Here is a 12,673-nt window from a genome sequence, read left to right as displayed (position 1 = left end):
CTAATTAAATAAATGTGCGAAATAAGCATATTTAACACTGTCCCAGTAAAAAAATCAGACATGTGAACGGCCCCATAAAATAAAATTGGTCCGAGTGGGATCTGATGTTTTGTTGGATCGCACTCGGACGGAAAATATGGTTATGTGCACGAGCGAGCCCTAACACTGAGTGATAGAAAAAAATCTGAAAGATTTGATTTCAGTGCAAAAAATACAGATAGGATCACCTTCATGAGGCCTCATTCAGACGTCAGTGATTTAACATTTTAATTGATGCAATTTATGAATATTATTGAATATTAGTCATTTCGCCTATTGTGGAGAAGTCACAGGGGGTGGAAAAGCCTCTTTACATATGTGAATGGTAAGGTGCCCATAACCAGTATTGCACAGGGTCCAGAAGACATTCAGTCCGTTCCTGCTCGAAACCAACATCAACCTGGCCAGGAGCTTCAATATTGATATCAGTTCTAGAAAACGGTGGTTTTATTCACAAAAGCATAAATTCAATGTAAAAGATGAGAAGATGGAAGCTGATCGTTAAATTGGCCACATATAAGGACTACGCAACACCAAATGTTATTAAACAATGTTGACTTTTACTGACCGTACAAGTGAAGAATTCCAAACTGAAATGATACACGATTACTCTGTTTTTTCCTCTTTTTTTTTTTTTTTTAACAGAATACGTAACTAAAACACCATAATAAACAGTGAGTATAAATACAAAAGTTCGTCATACAAAAATTACTAGTGTAAACGCTTGCCCTTAACCCCATAGTTCTGCTAAGCGTAGCATTACTGGACCTCTTGGCAGTGACAGATTTACATACAATTAAAAGAAGTGCCGCAAATATGACATTTGTAAGAGTCTCTACACAGTCCAACATGTATTTGTTCTTCTTGAAAAGGAAGTTTTTGAAGAAAATCCTTGAAGACTTCTTACGGTCTGTCAGGGAGTCATGTCTTACATATTACAAAAAAAAAAAGCTTACACTCTGCAGAGACAGAAGTCGTGTGATCTCAGTGTATGATGCCGCACCTATGGAAAAACAATGCTGATATTAGTCTGAAAGGACCATTCAGATCTCTAGATCTTAAAAAAATAAAAAAAAAAATAAAAAAAATCTAATAAAATGAACAGATTCTATTGGTATCACTTGCCTATACCCTATAAAAAAAACTATTGGGTCACATATTACAGTCAAATTGGATCTATCACCAGATTTCACCAAGCAAGCTGTACATTGTATACATAGAATTCTTAAACTTGATGAGTCTGGTGTACTTACTGAAAACTCATGTCAGATTGGTTGTATAATCCTTTTTAGCTTTTATGCTCATGACATAGAGATGAGCAAATATGTTCGGAAAACGATCCTCGAATCGGAATGTCCCATATTCGTGCCATATTTGTAACATTCGTGCTGAATTTATGTTTGAAGATCGTTTCCGAACACATTCGCTCATCTGTTGTCCCATTAAGTCCAATGGCGGTCGTCAAATATTGCAAATACGGAGATCGTAATCCGAACCCGAATATTGAAATATTCGCTCATAACCATGAGCCCAGGTGTTGTCGTTCCCTGCCCATCCAGCCTTATTGACAGCTGCAGCTTATACTGAGCAGTGTGAGAAGTTAGCAAGTAAGAGGGACAATGAGGAGTTGTCAATCTGGACAAATGGGCAGAGATTGAGTTGTAGACTTTCCAAAAGAATTATATATAGCCAGTATTCTATAAAAAAAAAGAAAGTGCACTAACCTCATCATGTCTATAATATCTTTTTAATAATGCGTGAAGTTTGTATTTTGAAATTTGGCTACAGATCCATTGCAGTGCTCTACAAATTGGGTTCAAAATATTGTAGGCACCGATTATAGGAGTCACGCAAAGGCAGTGCCAGAAGTTTACAACAGCCATAGCACCCTATTGCTGCCTCTATAATAATGGCACTTGATGAAACATATAACACTTTTTTTTGTCAAGCTCTGTATAAATCTGTGTGAGGAGACTTGTGTGAGGAGACTTGTATGAAATGGGTACAATATGTGGCCCAGACAACTATGAGTGCCATATTATACCCCCAAACGACTTAGAACTTCTACCGTACCATGATACAGTCAAGTGTATGAGACCATCAATGTATATTGTGCCAAAGTAGTCACGGTCTTGGCTCTTTGAATGTTAACTGATGGAGTCAATTTTGTTCCCTTTTTTTTTTTTAAATCCTTATAGTTCTGAATGGCTTTTTCTACCAGTCCACAAAATATTGTGAAGAATCTTCTATTTTAGTTCTGCACACTGAGGCTTTTTGCCACAAAGCTAAACAAGGAAGTTGATTTTCAAAATCAGTGAAGTCCCAGTGGTCGGCCCCCCTGAATTATAAAGTGATGACATATTTTATTACATATAAAATTGATAAAAGCAATATGAAAACGTCAGCTTTTATGTTTATTGTTTTATTTTTAATATTAACATTTAGATTTGTGAGATAATACAGTGATTACAATAGCAGATATTTTTTGGACGTACTGTATGTCAGAAATCCCAATAAAGAACAATATAGGCTAACCTTACGCTTGACATTAAAGTTGTCTGAACTTGTAGATTTTATTTCCATTTGTATGGCTTACTGATCTAATAGTTTTCGTGACATCACCCCATCACATTGGGCATATTAGATTTCTACATAAATTTGTTCTCAGTTCAACATGTATGTGTGTGTGGGCAGCGGGTCATCAGGAGAGACAGATTTGGCCCAACCATTTTTCACCTGACAGCTACGTAAAGGTGTTTTCTGGGCTGAACATAAATTTCTGCAGTCATTCTATATAACTTTTTGCTGAATCCTGACAGTGCGCAATACACAGTGCCTTGAAAATGCATTCATACTCGGTGATGTTTTCCACAGTTTTCGCACCTTCAACCCACAAACTTAAATGCATTTTATTGAGATTTTATGCGATATACCAACACTAAGTAGTAAGTATTTGTGATGTGTAAAAGAAAGGATAGATGGTTTTCTAAATATTTAAAAAACATACCGTATATACTCGAGTATAAGCCGACCCGAGTATAAGCCGACCCCCCTAATTTTGCCACAAAAAACTGGGAAAACTTATTGACTCGAGTGAGTATAAGCCTAGGGAAGAAAATGCAGCAGCTACCGGTGAATTTCAAAAATAAAAATAGATGCTCCATACCGTTCATTATTGCCCCATAGATGCTCCATATACAACTGTGCTATATAGAATGCTCTGCACCGTTCATTATTGCCCCATAGATGCTCCACATAAAGCTGTGCCATATGGAATGCCCTATACCGTTCATTATGGCCCCATAGATGCTCCATATAAAGCTGTGCCATATATGCTCTGCACCTTTGATTATGGCCCCATAAATGCCCCTTATAAAGCTGTGCCATATATAATGCTCTGCACCTTTGATTATGGCCCCATAAATGCCCCTTATAAAGCTGTGCCATATATGCTCTGCACCTTTGATTATGGCCCCATAGATGCTCCTTATAATGCTATGCCATATATGCTCTGCACCTTTGATTATGGCCCCATAGATGCCCCTTATAAAGCTGTGCCATATATGCTCTGCACCTTTGATTATGGCCCCATAGATGCCCCTTATAATGCTGTGCCATATATGCTCTGCACCTTTGATTATGGCCCCATAAATGCTCCTTATAATGCTGTGCCATATATGCTCTGCACCTTTGATTATGGCCCCATAGATGCTCCTTATAATGCTGTGCCATATAGAATGCGGCTGCAATAAAAAAAAAATCACATACTCACCTCTCTTCTCAGGACGCCGGCGCTTTCAATAATTACCTGCTCCTCTGCGGCTCCGTCTCCAGCACTGACGCTCAGCAGAGGGCGCGCACTGACTACGTCACCGCGCCCTCTAACCTGAGCGTCACTGCTAGAGGACGCTGCAGACGGAGCCGCACCGGAGCGAGGAGCAGGTAATTATAGCGCTGCGCTCCCCTTACCTGCTGCGGCGCGGTCCCTGCAGTCCCTGGCTTCTCCGGCGCTGCAGCTTCTTCCTGTAATTGAGCGGTCACATGGCACCAATCATTTACAGCAATGAATATGCGGCTCCTCCCCTATGGGGGTGGAGCCGCCTATTCATTTCTGTAATGAGCGGTCACATGGCACCGCTCAGTACAGGAAGAATCTGCAGCGCCGGAGAAGCCAGGGACTGCAGGGACCGCGCCGCAGCAGGTAAGTATGACTACACAGCCCCCGCTCCCCCTCCCCTGCCGACACCCGGGTATATGACTCGAGTATAAGCCGAGAGGGGGACTTTCAGCCCCAAAAAATGGGCTGAAAATCTCGGCTTATACTCGAGTATATACGGTAAATCTAAAAATTGTGATGTGCATTTATATTCAGCCCCCCTTGAGTCAATACACTGTAGGACCTCCTTTTTGCTGCAAGTCTTTTGAGGTATGTCTCTACCAGCTTTGCACTTCTAGAGTGTGAAATGTTTGCCTCTTCTTCTTTGCACTCTCGCTCAGTGAAATTGGATGGAGGCATCTGTAAATAGCAATTTTCAAGTCTTGTCACATATTCTCAATGTTATTTAGTTTTGGACTATGACTGGGCCCATTCACACACATGAAAATGCTATGATCTAAACCATCCATTGTAGCTCTGGCAGTATTTTTAGGGTCGTTGTCCTGTTGGAAAGTGAACCTATGCATCAGTCTTAAGTCTTTTGTAGTCTCTATCGGGTTTTCCTCCAGCATTGTCCTGTATTTAGCTCCATCCATCTTCCCAGCAACTCTGACCAGCCTCCCTGTTCCTGCTAAAGAAAACCATCCCCACAGCATGACGCTGCCACCACCATGTTTGACAGTGGGGATGGTGTTTTCAGGGTGATGTGTTAGTCTTCCATCACATATAGCACTTTGCATGTAGCCCAAAACATTCTACTTTGAGCTCATCTGACCAGAGAACCTTCTTAAACATGCCATGTAGGGGACACAGCTAACATGTGGAAAAAGATGCAAACCATTTGAGAATCCAATGCACCGGGTAGTCGCCTTCAAAAAAAGTTTTATTGACACCAGTGTACACACAAAAGAAATATTGACATCCAGCGCTTTGTCCATGCAGAACCTTTATCAAGCCAAACAAGAGGTGTACTGTTATGATCCGGTGACCTTGGAGCAGCATGAGAACTTTCACTGGAGAAGGTGGTCACTATACTGACCGCAATCCTGAACTTAACACCGCACTAGAAGTAGCCGTGGAGTGTACCTAACAATCCTAGACACCTCGTCACAGCCGGAGGACTAAATACCCCTTGTAGCATGGCTAAAGGGTGTGTAGTCGATGGGAGGTATGTGCCACATAAGTGCCTTGTTGCTGTAATGTAGCCCGGAATATTGCGTTGTTTTATATAACCATATGTTTGTGTTTCAGGACCTGTGGTGATGTCAGACCACATGGCTAATCATGTGATAGATTACTGGGTGTGGTTAGTCCTATATAAGACTGGCTAATCCTTTACACAGGAGATATGTGTGGAGGTGAAACCCTCCTGAGTGTGTTCGGCTTCAGGACTGAGCCGGATGAACTGGACACTTGTTTTCCTTTGCCTGAACCAAAGGCTATTTTGCTTTCTGTTGTTTTGCCACATGGTTTATGAAGCAATAAACCCAGTGAACTTTAACCCCTTAGTGACAGAGCCAATTTGGTACTTAATGACCGAGCCAATTTTTGCAATTCTGACCACTGTCACTTTATGAGGTTATAACTCTGGAACGCTTCAACGGATCCCGCTGATTCTGAGATTGTTTTTTCGTGACATATTGTACTTCATGTTAGTGGTAACATTTCTTCGATATTACTTGCGATTATTTATGAAAAAAACGGAAATATGGCGAAAATTTTTAAAATTTTGCAATTTTCAAACTTTGTATTTTTATGCCCTTAAATCAGAGAGATATGTCACGAAAAATAGTTAATAAATAACATTTCCCACATGTCTACTTTACATCAGCACAATTTTGGAAACAAAATTTTTTTTTGTTAGGGAGTTATAAGGGTTAAAAGTTGACCAGCAATTTCTCATTTTTACAACACCATTTTTTATTAGGGACCACATCACATTTGAAGTCATTTTGAGGGGTCTATATGATAGAAAATAATGAAGTGTGACACCATTCTAAAAACTACACCCCTCAAGGTTCTCAAAACCACATTCAAGAAGTTTATTAACCCTTTACGTGCTTCACAGGAACTGAAACAATGTGGAAGGAAAAAATGAACATTTAACTTTTTTTTGCAAACATCTTAATTCAGAACCATTTTTTTTATTTTCACAAGTGTGAAAACAGAAATGTAACCATAAATTTTGTTATGCAATTTCTCCTGAATACTCCAATACCCCATATGTGGGGGTAAACCACTGTTAGGGCGCACCGCAGAACTTAGAAGTGAAGGAGCGCCGTTTTACTTTTTCAATGTTGAATTGGCTGGAATTGAGATTGGATGCCATGTCGCGTTTGGAGAGCCCCTGATGTGCCTAAACAGTGGAAACCCCCCACAAGTGACACCATTTTGGAAACTAGACCCCTTAAGGAACTTATCTAGATGTGTGGTGAGCACTTTGAACCCCCAAGTGCTTCACAGAAGTTTATAACGTAGAGCCGTGAAAATAAAAAAATCGCTTTTGTTTACACAAAAATGATCTTTTTGCCCACAAATTCTTATTTTCACAAGGGTAACAGGAGAAATTAGACCACAAAAGTTGTTGTGCGATTTCTCCTGAATACGTCGATACCCCATATGTGAGAGTAAACCACTGTTTGGGCGCACCGCAGAGCTTGGAAGTGAAGGAGCGCCGTTTTACTTTTTCAATGTAGAATTGGCTGGAATTGAGATTGGACGCCATGTCGCGTTTGGAGAGCCCCTGATGTGCCTAAACAGTGGAAACCCCCCACAAGTGACACCATTTTGGAAACTAGACCCCTTAAGGAACTTATCTAGATGTGTGGCGAGCACTTTGAACCCCCATGTGCTTCACAGAAGTTTATAACGTAGAGCCGTGAAAAAAAAATCGCATTTTTTCTACAAAAATGATCTTTTTGCCCACAAATTTTTATTTTCACAAGGGTAACAGGAGAAATTAGACCACAAAAGTTGTTGTGCAATTACTCCTGAGTACGCTGATACCCAATATGTGGGGGTAAACCACTGTTAGGGCGCACCGCAGAGCTTGGAAGAGAAGGAGTGCCGTTTTACTTTTTTAATGTAGAATTGGCTGGAATTGAGATCGGACGCCATGTCGCGTTTGGAGAGCCCCTGATGTGCCTAAACAGTAGAAATCCCCCACAAGTGACCCCATTTTGGAAACTAGACCCCCCATGGAACTTATCTAGATGTGTGGTGAGAACCTTGAATGCCCAAGTGCTTCACAGAAGTTTATAATGCAGAGCCGTGAAAATAAAAAATATTTTTTTTTCCACAAAAAAGATATTGTAGCCCCCAAGTTTTTATTTTTACAAGGGTAACAAGAGAAATCGGAACCCAAAAGTTGTTGTCCAATTTGTCTTGAGTATGCTGGTACCCCATATGTGGGGGTAAACCACTGTTTGGGCGCACGGCAGAGCTCGGAAGGAAGGAGCGCCGTTTTGGAATGCAGACTTTGATAGAATGGTCTGCGGGTATTATGTTGCATTTGCAGAGCCCCTGATGTACCTAACCAGTAGAAACCCTCCACAAGTGACCCCATTTTGGAAACTAGACCCCCCAAGGAACTTATCTAGATGTGTGGTGAGAACTTTGAATGCCCAAGTGCTTCACAGAAGTTTAGAATGCAGAGTCGTGAAAATAAAAAATATTTTTTTTTTCACAAAAAAGATTTTGTAGCCCCCAAGTTTTTATTTTCACAAGGGTAACAGGAGAAATTGGACTGCAATAGTTGTTGTCCAATTTATCCCGAGTACGCTGATGTGCCATATGTGGGGGTAAACCACTGTTTGGGCGCACGGCAGAGCTCGGAAGGGAAGGAGCGCCTTTTTGGAATGCAGACTTTGATAGAATGGTCTGTGGGCATTATGTTGCGATTGCAGAGCCCCTGATATACCTAAACTGTAGTAACCCCCCACAAGTGACCCCATTTTGGAAACTAGACCCCCCAAGGAACTTATCTAGATGTGTGGTGAGAACTTTGAATGCCCAAGTGCTTCACAGAAGTTTAGAATGCAGAGTCGTGAAAATAAAAAATATTTTTTTTTTTTCACAAAAAAGATTTTGTAGCCCCCAAGTTTTTATTTTCACAAGGGTAACAAGAGAAATTGGACCCCAGAAGTTGTTGTCCAATTTATCCCGAGTACGCTGATGCCCCATATGTGGGGGTAACCCACTGTTTGGGCGCACGGCAGAGCTCAGAAGGGAGGGAGCACCATTTGACTTTTTGAGCGCAAAATTGGCTGTCGTGTTTGGAGACCCCCTGATGTACCTAAACAGTGGAAACCCCCCAATTCTAGCTCCAACCCCTAACCCTAATCCCAACCTGATCCATAATCCTAATCACTAACCCTAACCATAATCACAACCCTTACCCCAAAACAACCCTAATGTCAACCCTAACCATAACCCTAATCAAAACCCTAAATCCAACACACCCCTAATCCTAATCTCAACCCTAACCTCAAACCTAACCCTAATCCCAATACACCCCTAATCACAACCCTAACCTTAACCCTAATCCCAAACCTAACCCTAATCCCAAGCGTAACCCTAATGCCAACCCTAACCCTAATACCAACCCTAATCCAAACCCTAAACCTAATCCCAGCTCTAACCCTAACTTTAGCCCCAACCCTAGCCCTAACTTTAGCCCAAACCCTAACCCTAGCCCTAAGGCTACTTTCACACTTGCGTTGTTTGGCATTCCGTCGCAATCCGTCGTTTTGGACAAGAAACGGATCCTGCAAATGTGCCCGCAAGATGCGTTTTTTGCCCATAGTATTGCCGACGGATCGTGACGGATGGCCACACGTCGCGTCCGTCGTGCACTGGATCAGTTGTGTTTTGGCAGAGCGTCGGCACAAAAAAACGTTCAATGAAACGTTTTTTTTGTACGTCGCATCCGCCATTTCTGACCGCGCATGCGTGGCCGTAACTCCGCCCCCTCCTCCCCAGGACATAGATTGGGCAGCGGATGCGTTGAAAAACTACAGCTGCTGCCCACGTTGTGCACAATTTTCACAACGTGCGTCGGTATGTCGGGCCGACGCATTGCGACGGCCCCGTACTGACGTAAGTGTGAAAGAAGCCTAACCCTAAATTTAGCCCCAACCCTAACCCTAAATTTAGCCCCAACCCTAACCCTAAATTTAGCCCCAACCCTAGCCCTAACCCTAGCCCTAACCCTACCCCTAACCCTAGCCCTACCCCTAACCCTAACCTAACCCTACCCCTAACCTAACCCTACCCCTAACCCTACCCCTAACCCTACCCCTAACCCTACCCCTAACCTAACCCTAGCCGTAACCCTACCCCTAACCCTAACCTAACCCTACCCCTAACCTAACCCTAGCCGTAACCCTACCCCTAACCTAACCCTAGCCCTAACCCTACCCCTACCCTAACCCTAACCCTACCCCTAACCCTACCCCTAACCCTACCCCTAACCCTACCCCTAACCCTAACCCTACCCCTACCCTACCCCTACCCCTAACCCTACCCCTAACCCTAACCCTACCCCTAACCCTACCCCTAACCCTACCCCTAATTTTAGCCCTAACCGCTGTTCTCCTGCCGGCCGGCAGATGGAGACAGATGGCGGGCGCACTGGGCATGCGTCCGCCATGTTCTTCTGCCGGCGGCCAGGAGGAGCAGCAAGAGGATCCAGGGACCTAGGTGAGTATGCTAGGGTCCCCGAATCCCCCTATTTCTCTGTCCTCTGATGTGCGATCACATCAGAGGACAGAGAATTACACTTTACTTTTTTTTTTTTTTTTTTTGCGGTCGCCGGTAAACAGTTAATTACCGGCGATCGCAAAACAGGGGTCGCTAAAACCGACCCCCGATCATGCTCTTTGGGGTCTCGGCTACCCCAGGCAGCCGAGACCCCAAAGATTCTCCCGGTGCCGGCCGGCGGGCGCACTGCGCATGCGCCCGCCATTTTGAAGATGGCGGCGCCCACCGGGAGACACGAGGAGCATCGGGGGAGCTAGGTGAGTATTGGGGGGCCACCTGGGACCCCTTTTCTCTGTCCTCCGATGTGCGATCACATCGGAGGACAGAGAAATTAAAAAGAGATCGCTTTTTTTTTTTTTTTTTTTTTGCGATCGCCGGTAAACGGTTAATTACCGGCGATCGCAAATGCGGGGAGGGTTAAAAACCCCCCGAATCATGTTCTCTGGGGTCTCGGCTACCCTCGGCAGCCGAGACCCGGAGAAAATCGGCCTGTGGGGGGCGCTATACACTTTTTCCACAGCGCCGTTAATTAACGGCGCTGTGGTTTAAGTACCCTTAGCGGCCGCCGTTAAAAGGCGTATCGGCGGTCGCTAAGGGGTTAAAGGAACACGTCTCCTGAGTGTCAGCCGTCGCAGCTGAGTGAGTGAAATCGCTACAATTGGTGGAGAATGCGGGCAGCGTTCCCAGCGGAGACGTGAGTTTATTTTTGAATGGCCTGGGTCAAGGCTGTTGCAAGCCAGCAAGCATTGCCGGAGAAAATGGAGGACCTGCTGAAACACTTGGTCCAGCAGGAGCAAAGGCAGCAAGAGACCAACAGGCTGTTGATGCAGCAGATACAACAGAGCCAGCAGCAGATACAACAGAGCCAGCAGGAGCAACGGCAGCAGATGCAGCAAAGCCAGCAGGAGCAACGGCAGCAGTTACAACAGAGCCAGCAGGAGCATCAGCAGCAGATGCAGCTTCTGGCAACCGCCATCCAGGGCAAGGCGAGCGCCCCAACCCCAGGTTTGGCTGATGACACCCACGTCCGGAAGACGGTAAGACGTGCATTGCAGAAAATGACTCCCGGGGATGATGTTGAGGCCTTCCTGACGGTGTTTGAGAGGGTCGCTGAGAGGGAAAAACTTCCGCCAGAGCAGTGGGCAGAGGTACTTGCGCCATACCTGACGGGAGAACCCCAGAAGGCGTACTATGATTTGACCTTGCAGGATGCCAAAGAGTATCACAAATTGAAAGCCGAGATTCTCGCACGTCTGGGGGTGACACTGACTGTCAGGGCACAGCGAGTTCACTCCTGGGGCTATCACCGGGACAAACCACCTCGTTCCCAAATGTTTGATCTGTTGCACCTGGTCCAGAAATGGCTGCAGCCAGAATCCTCTGCGCCTGCACAGATGGTAGAACGGGTGATGATGGATCGGTTTGTCCATTCCCTCCCGAGGCCTATACAGTCTTGGGTTGCCCAGGGTGATCCCCAGAATGCCGACGAGCTGATCGGACTGGTTGAGAGATACCAAGGGTTGGAAGGCTCCTTCGGGAGGCAGCCCATGCCGTACTGGGGGTCCCAGAGGGCAGCTGAGTCCCAAAAAGGGGTGGTGCGTCCAAGGTCACAAAGGGCGGGGGAGGTGGTGCCCAAGGTCCCCACGGGTGATGTTATTTGTTGGAGGTGCCACAAGCCAGGACATATAGCTGCCCGTTGTTCCCAAGCCACTGAGCAGATGGACTGCAGCATGGGACGCCGTTGTTCATACTATGCGTATCCAGTCTGTAGTGTGAACTCTCCATCCAACGAGGGACCTCAAGCGTGTCCCGTAAAGGTGAACGGTCGAGCAGTAACGGCACTGTTAGACTCGGGGAGCCTAGTGACCCTGGTGAGGGCCACTTTTCCTCTTCATCTGCTCCCAGGAAAGAAGGTCGGAGTGCGGTGCATACATGGTGATGCAAAGGACTACCCTATGGCCAGGGTGGACATTGAAACGGCATGTGGCACTGAATCCCACATAGTCGGCGTAGTTCAGGACTTGTTGCACCCTATAATTATTGGCCGGGATTTCTGTTTGTTTTGGGATTTGTGGGGAAAGGGTTCTGAGCTCCCTGGCAGGGAACCAGTGAACCCTGGAACGGTATCGCCACACCCAGAGGCAGACAGCTTTCCTTTTTGTGTTCTGGTTGGGGATGAGGAGGAAGTATCCCCTACATCTGACATTCTGGAGTTAGAGGTTACCGGTGAAAATTTTGGGACTGCCCAACATAGGGACCCCACTCTGAGGGAAGCCTTTAATAATGTCACAGTTATTGACGGGGTGGTACAGGAGCCGGGGGCAGACAAAAGATTTCCCCATTTTCTGTTGAGGGGGGAATTGTTGTACCGGGTCACGAAAATAAGGGAGGAGTTGGTAGAGCAGTTGATAGTGCCGGGTCCGTATAGACGGAAAGTGTTGGACATGGCCCATTCACACATCTTGGGTGGACACCTAGGGGTGGAAAAAACGCAGGAACGGGTTGTGCAGAGGTTCTATTGGCCTGGGTGTCACCGGGAAATAGTGAACTATTGCAGGTCCTGCCCTACATGTCAGCTAACTGCTCCTACTCCTCATTTCCGGAACCCCCTTGTGCCACTGCCCATTATTGAGGTACCGTTCGAGAGAATTGCCATGGACTTTATCGGTCCCTTAGTTAAATCAGCTCGGGGCCATCAGTATATATTAGTCATCCTGG

At 45.2% G+C, this 12,673-nt stretch overlaps 1 protein-coding gene across 19 annotated transcripts in view; it reads right to left on the bottom strand.

Annotated features, from left to right (window-relative positions):
* Positions 1 to 577: 577 nt before the first annotated feature.
* The window catches only part of PROM1 (prominin 1), a 354,664-nt gene continuing 342,568 nt past the window's right edge, over positions 578 to 12,673 (bottom strand). For all 19 annotated transcript variants that reach the window (XR_011317012.1, XR_011317013.1, XR_011317014.1 and 16 more), the window contains one exon: positions 578 to 1,042. Coding sequence is in view for 4 of the 19 variants with exons in the window: in XM_069744702.1 (XP_069600803.1) it covers positions 975 to 1,042 (68 nt within the window). In the remaining 15 variants the exon portion in view is untranslated. The remainder of the gene's footprint in view (positions 1,043 to 12,673) is intronic.

The sequence above is a fragment of the Ranitomeya imitator genome, chromosome 1 (genome assembly GCF_032444005.1).
Source record: "Ranitomeya imitator isolate aRanImi1 chromosome 1, aRanImi1.pri, whole genome shotgun sequence".
NCBI lineage: Eukaryota > Metazoa > Chordata > Amphibia > Anura > Dendrobatidae > Ranitomeya > Ranitomeya imitator.
This window is presented reverse-complemented; position numbering and strand designations above follow the sequence as displayed.